The sequence below is a fragment of the Gopherus flavomarginatus genome, chromosome 8 (assembly GCF_025201925.1).
Source record: "Gopherus flavomarginatus isolate rGopFla2 chromosome 8, rGopFla2.mat.asm, whole genome shotgun sequence".
In the NCBI taxonomy this organism is placed as follows: Eukaryota; Metazoa; Chordata; order Testudines; family Testudinidae; genus Gopherus; species Gopherus flavomarginatus.
In genome coordinates this window covers 82,679,159-82,693,688 of record NC_066624.1, presented here as the reverse complement: position 1 = coordinate 82,693,688, position 14,530 = coordinate 82,679,159, and the positions used below count along the sequence as shown (strand labels likewise).

General features: G+C 45.6%; 1 protein-coding gene across 1 annotated transcript in view; it reads left to right on the top strand.

The window, feature by feature from the left end:
- SLC9A9 (solute carrier family 9 member A9) overlaps nt 1-14,530 on the top strand; it is a 364,826-nt gene that overhangs the window by 269,436 nt on the left and 80,860 nt on the right. The window contains exon 13 of the mRNA XM_050965939.1: nt 8,639-8,691. Within this exon, the coding sequence (XP_050821896.1) occupies nt 8,639-8,691 (53 nt within the window). The remainder of the gene's footprint in view (nt 1-8,638; nt 8,692-14,530) is intronic.

Here is a 14,530-nt window from a genome sequence, read left to right as displayed (position 1 = left end):
GTGACAGGTACCGTGACTCCCGTAGCCTCTCCCTGAGCCTCGAGATCTCAGTCGACCTCCCGGCACCGTTCTGGTTGCAGGTCTGGATCTCGTTCCAGGTACCGGTACGCCTCCCGGTGCCGGTCCCCGGCGCCGAGTTGGGCAAGGTCCAATAGAGTCAGAGACTCTGCCCATGCCTTTTTTTTTTTTTTTTTAGTACCCCCATGGCCATCCAGACACTCATCCGTGTCATCCCACATGCACAGATCTTATGCTCAGGACCACGATTCTGATACGCCCCCCGACAACCTGAGGTGGAGGAGGTCCCAGAGATAGAGGACCCGGTATGGGGCCCTCTAAGGGGTACGACTACTCGTCTGTCCGCTCTCCTCTCTGCTCACTAGTCTTTCAGTCTGTTAAGGAGAGGTATTGGTATGGCCAGCGGGCGCCAGCCCCGAAACCAAAGGAGGCTTGGTGAATGAACCTACTTGGCCGCCAGGTGTACTCTGCAGAGGCCCGGCAGCTCTGGGTAGCAAAGCAACAAGCCTTGCTTAGCTGCTATAATTATAGCACCTGGGTGAAGGTAGTTTAGTTTATGGAGTTTCTTCCTCAAAACTCCCGCCAAGAGTTCGCTGCCGTCTTGGAGGACGGGGGAAAAAGGTACCCAGAGCGTCCCTCCAGGCCTCGTTGGACGCAGCAGACTCAGCAGCCAGGACTCTGGCCTTTGGTGTCGCCATGAGGTGCATCTCATGGCTTCAGGTTTCAAACCTCCGGCCGGAGCTGCAGTATGCCATTCAGGATTTACCCTTTGTTGGTAAAGGCCTCTTCGCGGCAAAGACAGCCCCAGGCTGCGAAGCCTGATGGACAATAGGGTCCTAATGCACTCTCTCAGCATGCATATGCCAGCAACCAAACGCAGGCCTTTCTGTCCCCAGCCGCCATACTCTGTGCCTAGCCAGAGACAGGACTTTGGCAAACAGCGAGGCCAAGGTGGTCGCAGACGAGCGTCAGGACCCCTAAAGAGCCAAGGTCAAGGTCCCTCGCAATTACCACTGGGACCAAAGACGAACCTTCCAAGGTGCGCCTGAGGGCGGTGTACCAGTCACAGGCCGGGATCCCAATCCCGCTTTCTCCTGGCGTGGCCCCCAGTTAATTTCAGATCGCTGGGTCCTGCGCACGGTGGAGCATAGGTACCACCTCTAATTTGTTCCAGCCCTGTCCCCCTTCAGGGACCCCTCTCACGAGCAATTCCTCGTACAAGAGGTGCAGACGCCGACTGACAAAAGGAGCAAGGGGGTCTACTCCCGTTATGCCCTAGTCCCCCACTCGAACAGAGGTCTCAGACCTTCCTAGTCCTGCGCGGACTCAACCAGTTTAGGATAAGGTTGAAGTTCCGCATGGTATCCCTGGGAACCATTATTCCATCCTTGCCTCCTGGGGGCTACTATGCCGCCCTCGATATGAAGGACGCGTACTTTCGCAACGCCATCTTCCCTCCGCACGGGAGATACCTCCGCTTTCTAGCCAACCGTCAGTACTTCTGGCTTACGGCCATAGTCGCCGCCTACCTTCGCTGATGTCGGATATGCGTTTTTCCGTATCTGGACGATTCGCTTATCCGAGGAGACTCCGAGACACAAACCACTCAGCACGTGGGCATCTTCACGGTCTTATTCACAGGTCTAGGCCTGATGATTACTATAGAGCAATCCACTCTGGTTCCCACGCAGAGGTTGGACTTCCTAGGGGCTATCCTGGTCTCCGACCTAGCCGGAGCCTGCTTATCACAACTGCGGTTTTAGGCGATGGCAACAATCATCCGAGGTCCGCAGACTTTCCCAATGACCTCGGCTCGCACTTGTCTCAGTCTCCTGGGTCCATGGCTGCCCGCAAGTTTGTAACCAAACACGCCAAGCTCCGCCTCCGTCCTCTCCAAGTCCGGCTCACCTCAGCGTACCACCCAGACAGGGAGCCAATGGTCATGGTAGTCACCGTTCCCTCGAGCACCTTAGGTTCCCTAGAGTGGTGGCTAACTCCCTCCCTGGTGTGGGCAGGGATGCGGTTCCATTCGCCCCAGCCCTCACTGCCCCTGACGACGGACGCGTCATCTCTCTGCTCGAGTGCTCATGGTCACCTCCGAGCTTAAGGCCTTTGGTCTTCTTGGGAGCTGGCATTCCACATCAATGCCCCAAAAATGAGAGTAGTCCGCCTGGCGTGCCAGGGGTTCCAGCGGCAGCTGCGAGGCCGTGGTATCTCGGTGTTTACAGCCAACACAACGGCCATGTGCTTCATAAATAACCAGGGAGGGACATGGTCCTCCCCCCTTTTGTCAGGAGGCCATCCATTTCTGGGACTGTTGCATGGCCCACTCGATGGAGCTGGTGACGTCCTTTCTCCCAGGTGTTCGGGAAGCCTTGGCGCTTTGACTCAGCAGGTCTTTCCTGTCTTACGAGTGGTCACTCTTCCCCATGTGAGGCGTTCTGCTTTCCAGAAGTGGAGATTTTTCCTCACATAAACCAGTTCGCTCACCGCGAGAGCAGAAAATGCCAGATGTTCTGCTCCTTCCAAGGTCTCTCCTCGGGATCGATCTTGGACGCATTCCTGATGCCGTGGAAAGGCCAACTCCTTTATGCCTTCCCACTGTTCCCACTGGTTCATTAGGTCCTACTCAAACTCCGCAGGGGCAGAGCGCGCATCATCATGATCACTCCAGCGTGGTCCAGGCAGCACGGATATACCACGTTGCTCGGCCTGTCAATAACCGACCCAATTACCCTGCCACCCCACCCAGACCTCATCACTCAGGGCCACGACAGGCTTCGTCACCCGGACCTGCACCTCTTCGCCTCACGGTGTGGCTGCTGCGTAACTGAGCCAGGGTGACAGGAAGCCTTCCACCTGGTCAACGTACCGGGCCGAGTGGAAGCGTTTCTTCTACAGGTGCAATACGCTCGATCTTGCTCCTACTGAGGTCTCGATCCCCTCTATTTGGCCTGCCTCTGGCCTTCAGCGGCAGGACCTGGCGGTATCATCGCTGAGGGTACACTCGGCAGCCATCTCTACCTTCCAGCCAGGCTAAGGTGGACGTTCCGTGTTCTCACACTCTATGGGTTCGAGGTTCCTCAAGGGCTTGGAGCGCCTGCACCCTCGGGTGCGCCGCCCAGCCCCAACCTGGGACCTCAACCTAGTTTTAACCAGACTTATGTCTCCCCCATTCAAGCCGTTCGCGACCGGCCCTCTGCTATGCCTGTCTTGGACGACAACTTTCCTCGTAGCTGTTACATCGGCCAGATGAGTCTCCGAGCTCAGAGCTCTTACGGTGGTTCCGCTGTACACTAGGTTTCACAAAGACAAGGTGCAGTTATGACCGCACCCGGCTTTCCTCCCTAAGGTGGTTTCGGCCTTTCATGTTACCCACAGCTCAACGCAATGGGCACAACCATTGCACTCCTTGGACATCTGTGGAGTGCTCGCATTTATATTGCGCTGCCAGAACCATTTCGTAAGGTGCCCCAGCTCTGTCACGGTAGCAGACGAAAGGGAAGGCTTGCTTGTTTTCCTCTCAGAGGATCTCATCTTGGGTGATGGCGTACATCCGCACTTGTTATGATTTGGCTCATATTTCCCCAAGCCACATCACTGTGCATTCTACCAGGGCTCAGCCTTCATCTGCCGCCTTGCTGGCTCGTGTTCCTACCCACGAGATCTGTCGCGCAGCTCCATTGGTCCTCGGTCCATACCTTTGCTTCGCAGTATGCCCTGGTTCAACAGTTAAGAGATGCTGTAGCCTCTGGCTCAGCAGTTTTCATTCTGCCACATTTCATTCCGACCCCACCGCCTGCGTAAGGCTTGGGATTCACCTAACTGGAATGGATACGAGCAATCACTCGAAGAAGAAAAGACGGTTACTCACCTTTGTAACTGTTGTTCTTCGAGATGTGTTGCTCCTATCCATTCCACACCCGCCCTCCTTCCCCACTGTCGGAGTAGCCGGCAAGAAGGAACTGAGGAGCGGGTGGGCTGGCAGGGGTATATATCGAGCACCATGACGGCGCCACTCTAGGGGGCGACCTGCCGGCCCACTGAGTTGCTAGGGTAAAAGTTTTCCTACAAATGTGCATGCGCGGCGCGCACACCTAACTGGAATGGATATGAGCAACACATCTCGAAGAACTTACAAAGGTGAGTAACCGTCTTTTCTCGGTATTCCTTCTAGACAGGGCTGGTTATGGGGTCATTCTAAACTTGTAATGTCTTGGATGCAATTGTGCAAACAATGGAAAGGAAAGCATACTGAATTTAGATATGGATATTTTGGCTATGAGGCAAGAGAGAGATGGTTACCGTAAACGAGAAGGGGAGATTAAATTACGTGAGTGGAAAGAGCACTAAGTGAGCTGCACATGAGGTCAGCAGAAAACTCAGCTACTCTTTTACACACCGTGGGAGGGAAAAGATGTGTTGAAACCAGGGAAGAGAAGAGAAATATGAGAGAGGGACCGAGAACAGGGAACAACCAGAGTAGTGGGAGAGTCAGGCAGGTGGGAAGAAAGAAAAGTGGAACAACAAGAGGAAGAGAGGAGGGAAATAATAAGAAAAACAAAATAGACAGTAAGGAAGGAAGATGTGGGGGTGAGGATGGAAGGAGAATACAAGAGAAAAGAATTAAGATGTTAAGGCTGGAAAATGGGTTTTATTTCTCTTTGCGTGCCTGTGTTTTATAATACTTTCTGGCAGAAAGTGGGAAACTGAAGAATCTTAAAGGGGGGTGGAGGGGGATTAGATTGGTATCAACAAGAGGTTGTTTATGGAGATCTTTGGGTTCATCAGGTTACAAAGTTGAAGGGGTTATACCAGAGCTTTCCCCTCCTCAGTACAAAAACTGACTGTACATTTCTATCCTCACTTTATCAGCCTTACTGTAGAAATGTATATGGTAAGTTACCAGATGGTTAAGGCAATCTAGGAGTCACTCTGCGTTTGTTCACCTACCATAATTAGAAGTCCTTGCTTTCAGCCCTGCTGTTAGTTGTGAAATCTCAACACTCTACAGGTAAAAGTAGAATCAGGCCCCTTCTTTCATAATTAGCTAGCATACAACCCAGCTACAAGACTGAAGAGTTATTCTAAGATTGCAAATTTTACTGGCAATAGAATGGCAAGGTACAAGCATCTGCAGGAGATCTGGTATGAACTTAAATTGTGCAAGCATGCTTAACTTCATTCTTTTTGACTATGTCACATCATTTGTGATGCTTTGTATTCTTGCAGTTTAAAATTGCACTCCAGTGTCTCTCAAATACATCAGACTTAATTATATAGCCCAATATTTTCAGTAATAGCCTAAAGTTAGACTCCTAAGTCTATATTTAGGCACCTAAATAAGTGGCCTCATTTTCAAAAGTGTGGTGTGGCCAGACACTCCCACTGAGCTACGTGGTTCTCTTTAGGATATGCTTCATAAAAATATTAACATTCAAGTTATGAAAAAATCAGGGTGTGTTGGTGGTGGTTTGATTGTAGTGTCCAAAGTTGTACTAGATGCTTCATAGAACAGTAAGGAAGATGTAGCTCATGCCCTGAAGGGCTTCCAATCTGTGCACCAGATTCTGCCATCCCTACTCACAATGAGCAATACCTTACTACACATGTAGTCCCCAACAATTTCAGTGGGGTTACTCACGTAGTAAAATACTACTCAGTGAGAGTAAGGGTGGAAGAATTAGGCCTTACATGTCTGACATCAATCAATGAGTGAGGAATTGAGCAAGGAGGGATGTGGATCACAGCAATGTGATTGCATGGCTATTCACACTGGAAAGTACTCATTGTGGTGGTATGTACAATATCAAAGGAAGATGAAGATTCAAGACAGTGAATATATTTGATTTGCTTATTGTGGGTTTTGTGGAAGAGGTGATTTTTCAGGCTTTGAAAGTAATAATCCAATAAAGAATAATACGGATGCCTTTGTGCCATATTGTAACATCTATTGTCTACAGAATAAACAAGGCAATAGTGCTGGCTACCTTCATAACTACAAGGATAGGAAATTATATGTACAGGGGAGCTTAAATTCTGCAAAATTCAGGAAAATCTGGAAAGCTCCCTAAGATTTTCTATGCCTGTAGACTCCTGTTGTCCCTGATTAGGCAGATTATATCACTGTTATTGAAATGATATTGCAATCATGAACTCTGGTTCCTATTGGCTACATTTCCCAGCTTTTTCACATTTGGTATTACAGTTCTTCTGGGCCTACGTGAAATGTTTTCCCTTGTCTTAGCTCATTCCATAATAAACACATCACAACTCCACCACACATAATCAGTCACAACTGGCATTTTTCTCAGCTCCAATAAGTTCAGAACTGCACAAAGTCTAAATTACTTCTATCTCAGGAGACTGATTCTTTGAGGCCAGGTCAAGCTCATTAAGGAGAAGAGAGTGCAGAGAAGTTTGTGTTGCAGCCTCTTGAACTGCACCTATCATGCATAAATAGACTTTGCTTCCATCATAACCAGAACTGTAAAGGCACTTAACTATTGTATTGCCAGTGCTTCCCCATGATGGCAGTAGAATGCATGTTATGAGAGAACCTACTTATGGAAGGCAGATGGCCAAGAAGCTAGGACACCAGACTGGGAGTTAGAAGACCTGTTCCTGCTCTTGCCATGTGACCTTGGGTGATTCACATCAGCATTTGGTGCTTTTGTTCCCTTCTTTTTAGATGGAAGCAGGGCAGGAACATTTTCTTATTATATTTATTTAACAAAAAGGGTGCCTAATGTTTTTTGGGCCTCTGGGCACTACTACAATAAGCCTAATGGCAGGCTGAGAGTGAAACTTTTGCAGACATAACTGTTCATATTTTTAATTAAATGAAAAGATCTAACAACTTGATTTACTCCAAAATAATCAATAGGTTAGTATCTTCTGCAGTTTTTGTCCTTTGAGTCACTAGGAAAAAGTACAGTGAGAAATAAACATCTATTCATTCTTTTAATCTCCTTCTTCAGTCAGCATCAGGATCATTTTTCTTAATCCAAAGATGGAAATATTTATGCATGGAGGACTCCAATTTTTTTAAATTAGGGAGTTGGGATAGAAACAAACTGCTTCTTCTCTTTTCCATTCAAGATTTACATATAAAAGTATCCACTTTGCTTCTAGTTCCTGTCATTGTCTCAGGATGTGTTAGAATGTCTGCATAGCATTTACAGTAAAGACCAATGAAGCAAGTAATTGCTAAAATTAAATAGGATTTTAAAAATGCATTTGTGATATGTTATAACAGACAGAAAAAAACATACACAGGGAGGAAAACTGTTAAGCACATGACAAAGCAGCCTTACGTGAACATCTGGTGAAAGAATAAATTTTCTCTGCATCAGTAGATTCTGCACTAGCTCAGTGGATCTAACGCCTACATGGGCAGCTTGTCAGCTTTCTGGGACAGCTGGTCACCCTCTCTTTGGACATTAGATTTCAGTGAGGAGAATGTCTGTCTGCATTAGCCTTCTCTTACTGCTCTACCTTTCTTCTATGAACACCCCAATCCTCCATGTTAATCAGACTATGGACCCGAGTATCATCTTTGAGTCACCCCTCTCTTTAGCTCTGTCCATCAAGGCCAAACCCAAATCTTGTCACTTCTTCTACATATCATCTTTAATATCCAGACTTTTCTTTCTCACCACACAACAAGAACTCCCACCCAGGCCTTCACATCTTTCACCTCCTTGGAAACCTCCTTCCCTCAGTCTTGCCTCCCAGCTACCCAACTGATCCCATTCAAGTCCTTTCAAAAGGCTGCTGCTAAGACCATCTTCCTGGTCTGTTATTTTGGCCTTATCTATTGTAATGCAAATAAAAATAATAGTGTCAGCTTGCATCACAATGTTATAGATGTGTGGAACAGGAGAGGCTGTTGAGAAAGAATTGTTGAAGCAAAAAAGCAAAGACCAGTGGCATATCTTAGTTTTTGCCAAGGGTGAGATTCTGTGCTGAGTCTCTCAGAGCCACAGCACAAAACTCACAGCCCAAAGGAAGAGGGGACTAAGGCAGATTTAAGCCACATTGAACTTTCCACCACACTGAGCTGGTCCATGGGCTGGAGAGGCCCCTGGCGTGACTATGCCCTGGAGGCCTGTTTAAGTTATATTAGCCTCCCCAGGAATGTCTATGGGCTGCGTACTGCCTGGAATATCTAGAGAACTGTGCACTGCAGCCTCCTCCTCAACACAATTCTCCTGCCCCCAGCGTGACACCAATGCAAGGGGGGTCCTCAGAGGGCAGCCATACAGCTGTTTTCTGCAATTCCTGCACCAGGGGAATCCTCCTTGCCCAGATGTGTGGTGGTGATCTTTTTCTAGGGCTCCTTTTTGACACTCTGACCCTTTTAGCTGGCACACAAGGGTTGGAGTGAGGATGAGGATCTCAGCCCAGGTATTATGAGCACCAGGTATAAAGCATTTCATATTTCCTGCAAACTTATTGTGGACTCCTTTGATTTGGGAAGAGATCTTATAATGTTCTGCCACTTCTGCACATTTCTTACCTACTTGAGACTGAGTGATGTGGCACAAAGAAACAGTTCTACACGTGACCATCTAATCTGCATTGAGTCATTCACCATGTGTCTTGTTTTCTTTAACAGAGTTGGCATAGATCCAGATGAAGATGTGAAAGCAGAAACTGCAAGCCAGGCAAGTTACAGCTATTGATATATCTGTATTGACTAGCATAATGTTTAGTCATGTTTAGTTCATGTTTCTCCGTGTAGTAACTGAAAATCTTTAGAGCAGGGTTATCTCTGCTATAAATGCAGAATATGCAAGTACAAAATAGTAGGAGCTTCACATATTTTGTAACTGTTTATTCAGAGGACAGGTACATACAGTACATTTTTCAGTTTCACTGGGGCACCAGAATAACTTTATCTAATACCGGGTTTTGAGGACTGCGTTGCAAATAAATATTGACATGATGAAATATTAGTAAAACAGTAGTGGAATTGCTGCTAAAATCTGAATCTTGAATTAGCTATCAACTGTATTTATGAAAACAAAAGATTTCAGAACAATGCTCAGTTCCCTGGATTAAACAAAGGAACTATGCATGACTTAAATTCTCGACTCTGGGCATCAGGGTAGGTCAGGTTGCTGACAACGTACATTAGTCCATCAGTGGTTTGAGCATTGGCCTGCTAAACCCAGGGTTGTGAGTTCAGACCTTGAGGGGGTCACTTAGGGACCTGGGGCAAAATCAGTACTTGGTCCTGCTAGTGAAGGCAGGGGGCTGGACTCGATGACCTTTCAGGGTCCCCCAGTTCTATGATATAGGTATATCTCCATATATTAACGTACATTCAGGTTAAAAAAACTATAGGCCACTAGGGACCAAGGAGGCTGTTTGAGAAACTGAATGTGCTAATCTGTCACCCCATTGTCCCTGCCTTTTTCAGTGTTTGTCTGAAAATGTTTAAAATACAGCACTATGTGATGTCCCAACCACAGTCAGGTTCCCCTGCTGGACATTCACTAGGGTGCCAGGTTTGGACCCATACACTGGAGTTGTGTGCTTCTGAGCTCCCCAGGAACTGAGCGGCTCCAGGCACTCTCTCTTACTTTGGCTACTCAGCTGACTGCATGGGCAGAGACCCTCCTTGGAAGTGGGACCTCCTGGTCCCTAGGCCCCAAGACCAGTGCTGAACCTCCAAGACTCCCCAGTAGTTTAAACACAACCTTCCCAGAATGTCACCCTTGTGGGCACTCTGGTTTATAGTTTACCCCTTCAGAGATACAAGATAGTAGAAGCAAATAGACTGACTTTTCAGAGGAATTTCTAAAACAAAACATGCTTTCCTCATAGACAGCACATGCACAGGTCTAGGCAATCCAATAAAACACCTGTGTATCATTCCCTGCCTCAGTTTCCTCACCACTCCTGAACAGTCTTTGGGATTTTGTCAGTGTCCTTTCAGAGTTCCAGGTCCTCACTCCTCCAGCTCATGACTTCTCCACCAGACTGTGGAGCCTCCTGTCTAACCCTGACAGCCAGCTTCCTTCAATTTCGACTGGTCCAGCACTCAAAAGATTCCCTCTCACTGAGGAAGCATTCCCTCTTCTTCCTTTCCTTGAACTTCTCTGCAGCTGTGTTTTTAAAGGCCTTCACTAACACCTCTGTTTCTTTGATCCCCTTCTGGAGATTTTCCACTCTCCTCTCCTCTAGAAATCTGGTTTTACCTACATTGCAGCTACACTAACAATATAGACAGCAGTATCTTTTCCAGTTTACAGCACTTTAGGACATACTGATCAACATCAACAATTATATTGCATTGTACAATGTAAACATTATTTCACCTTAATTGTGGTGGGTTGTTTTTTTTTTCAGGGGGTTGGAGATAGTGAAAATGTGCTTGCACTAGACGTCAGTAGATAGGACTTCTAATTTTCTTCCTTTTTCTATTAAAAATGAGAAATACATATTTGTGAATAACAATAAGGCACCTACTGAGCTAAACTGTGTTCTGTTAATTAGCACCTAGTTCTATTGGCAAAACTCAGCAGCACAATAGAGTAGGTGTGAATAAATATCACACATTCCACCCCCAATCATATCTAAATCAGCATACTTTATTGTAAATTATTTTTAGCTAGCTAGGTAGTCTTGTTGCTCTGATTTCCTTTTTAAATGTTTACTATTTTCATTTCTCTAAGAGCTACAATTAAATGTGTTATATTAATTTTATTAATACAGTTCTCTATTTCATTGTGCATTTCTTCTCTTTTTAATTTAGTACTATGGACTGTTCTTCACTTTTTCTTTCAGATTGTTTCTTTAAAGTTTTTCTCTTTTCCTCCATCAATATCTATCTTTTATTTTCTTCTTTTGTTTCAGATCATTCATTTTCTTTCTCTCTATTTTTCTCTCACACAACTTCTGACATGAAGTACTTTTTTTTTTAATATATCTTCCATATTAACTTTCAGTTTTCTTCATATATGTGCTATGCTCTTTCATACTACAGGAATTTTTTTTTGGAGAAGGGGCATATTTTCTACTTAAATAACTACTCTCACCTGAAAGAACCTTAAAGCACTATTCAGTCATATAGGACATGTCACAGCATGAAGCTCAAGGATGGGAAGTGGCACTCGTGCACTTGGCTAAGGAGATTGGTACAAACAAACCTCATACTACTGTGACAAGTGTTTGTGATCCTTAATGTCCAAGAAGAGCAGCTAAGACCTTGATTTTTAAGTGTTCAGCTGAATATGACTCACGGTTCATTGGGTAGAATCTATTTTATCAAATTCAAAAGGATGAAAGGCTGGCAAAGTCACCACTGTCGAGATTTAGACCTTTGACTCTGGTTTTCCAAACCAGAGGGAATTTCATACCTGTTTTAGAGAGGGACTTGTTTCATTTACTGCTTTAGAGAGGGAGACATGACGGAATAGTTCAAGAAGCACAGTCACAATAAGGGGCAAGTTATGACTGGAACCTTCCCATTTGTTTGAGTAGCAGCCGTGTTAGTCTGTATCCGCAAAAAGAACAGGAGTACTTGTGTCACCTTAGAGACTAACAAATTTATTTGAGCATAAGCTTTCGTGGGCTACAGCCCACTTCATCGGATGCATGCGGTGGAAAATACAGTAGGAAGATATATATATATACACACAGAGAACATGAAACATGGGTGTTAACATACACACTCTAACAAGAGTGATCAGTTAAGGTGAACTATTACCAGCAGGAGAGAAAAAAACTTTTTGTAATGGTAATCAAAATGGTCCATTTGCAGCAGTTGACAAGAAGGTATGAGGAACAGTAGGGAAATAAACATGGGGAAATAGTTTTACTTTGTGTAATGACCCATCCACTCCCAGTCTTTATTCAAGCCTAATTTAATGGTGTCCATTTTGCAAATTAATTCCAATTCAGCAGTCTCTCACTGGAGTCTGGTTTTGAAGTTTTTTTGTTGTAATATTGCGACTTTTAGGTCTGTAATGGAGTGACCAGGGAGATTGGAGTGTTCTCCAACCGGTTTTTGAATGTTATAATTCTTGATGTCTGATTTGTGTCCATTTTATTCTTTTACATAGAGACTGTCCGGTTTGGCCAATGTACATGGCAGAGGCAGGACTGCCCAGAGGAGAGGGCAAGTGGGGGCAGTTTGCCCCGGGCCCTGCAGGGGCCCCCACGAGAGTTTTTTGGGGCCTCTGAAATGGGGTCCTTCACTTGCTCCAGGGGCCCCAGAAAACTCTCATGGAGTCCGGGCCCCTGGAGCTTCTTCCACGGCAGGTCTTCAGCAGCAATTCGGCAGCAGAGGGGTCCTTCCGCCCTGGGACCCATCGCCGAAGTGCTAGGTCTTTGGCAGCAATTCGATGGCTGAGGCCCCCGCCTCCAAAGACCCCAGGCTCCCTGAATCCTCTGGGTGGCCCTGGGCAGAGGGACATTGCTGGCACATTATGGCATATATCACGTTGGTAGATGTGCAGGTGAACAAGCCTCTGATAATGTAGCTGATATGAATAGGTCCTATGATGGTGTCCCCTGAATAGATATGTGGACAGAGTTGGCAATGGGTTTTGTTCAACCCAGGACAGTAGGACACACAAATTAGATTCGCCACCACCAGAAACATGGGCTGAGTAGTCTTACTGCATTACTGTTACATGCTGGAGCCACACTAATTAAATATTGCCAGTAGATCACTAGCTTTTCTTAACAGTGATGCATATTTCCCTCTGGGGCAAGAAGAGTGATCCAGTTTCTGAAGCTTAAGAAAATCTCATTGTCCATGAGGAGAAAAATAACCCCAATTCCATCCTGGTCAGATACTCCTTTTGTGGATTATCACTTCCATTGTCAGGAGGAGATACAGGAAGCTGTGCTTCAAAATAGCAGCTATTGGCAGATTGTGTCCGTAATCACCACCTGGACTTCGCAGAGCCCTGATCTGTACACTAGCCACATCAGGGATCCCCTCCTCAGTTTCTTTTTTACTTCCCTAGTTCTCTCTTTTCTCAGGTGCATTTATCATCAAACCTCTTGCAAAAACAGAACGTACAATAGGTTAGCTCATTTATTTCCACTCATTTATTGATGGGCTTTCATAACTCAGTTCTGAAAGGCCATCAATAATGTGTAGAAATAAATGAATGCAGTCAGTCCACTGCATATCCTACACAATTAGAATATAAACACACTAAGCTAATTCTGATGACCAGGCATACAGGATAGATAGTCATTAAGCTGAGTTGCAATGCCAGTCTACTACAAAAAAGACAAAGCTTTTTCTTGCAGTTTTTTTAACAAGGATCTAATTAATTTCCTCACAAAACAAAGATAGTTGATAAAAGCTTTTATTCAGCTGATTTATGTGTTTCAGCTATCCCGTTAGGTGCATCTCCACAGAGACTATGTGAAAGAATGTATTTTCTGGAAATATTTTGGAAGAATGCTTTAGGCGTGTTATAGGTCTCAGGGGAAGCCCAAGCAGCTTACTGTACAACTATGAATAGCTCACCTGCTAAACTAAAGTTCAGAAAAAAGATGTGTTTAACTGTCTATTATTTCTTTAGCTCCTGAGAAGGAAAGTGCTCCTACACTGCAATTCTCCCTACTAGCCTCTCATGCAGGCCTGCTGGGGAACTGCAAGTGACTTTTTGAAAAAACATGGGTTATTCCTGTGTAGGGGTTGGAAGCACTGCCAATTTCAGTTCAGAGATCCTCTTATTTTTCCATCAGACTGCTAGCATAGTGTGCCCCCCACTGCCACTAGCCAACCCTGCAGGAAAAGCTGTAGGTTCAGACTTTAAACCTGCAGATCCCCGAGGAGCCACCAGAGGTCAGGAGCATCCACAGCCCCTGCTGCCTTTCCACCATCCCTTGATAGTATCGTTCCTACAGGATCTGGGCTACGATGAATTCCCCAGGCCACCATCATTCCCCATGAGACCTCCCTGCACCAAAAGGATTTTATGGCACGAGCGAAAGCCACACAAGTTAAAACTGAATCCTTCCACTCAACTCAATGGGAGCTGAATCAGCTCCCAGGAATACATTTTGTCCCATGTGCTACAGATGTAAGTTTATCATGCTCAATCCTGCAGTTCTAGTGTTGACAAAACTGCCACAGACCTCATTGGGAGTTTTGCTGATATGAAGCCTCGGGAGTCAAGTCCAAGCTGGAATGACCACATTGCTATTTATAGTGTATTAGCTCAAGCCCTGCTAGTGCAAGTCTGTCTACCTGCAGTGAGAGACTGGCTTCCAGCTGCAGAGTAGCCATACCCTATAGAGTATTATCCAAAGCCCAATTAAATCAATGTAAAGATTCCTATGGACTTCTGTAGGGTTTGGATCAGGCCTTAGCAGTGGGCAACCCTAATATTATGAACCTTATACGTATCATGGTGTATATAAGGGACGAGGGTGTTTGTATTATTAGCTTAAAACAGAGAAATAATGAAATAAATAGAACTGAAAATGCAGAAATTAAAATGTTCCTATTAAGCATACCATGGAGAATGAAGTT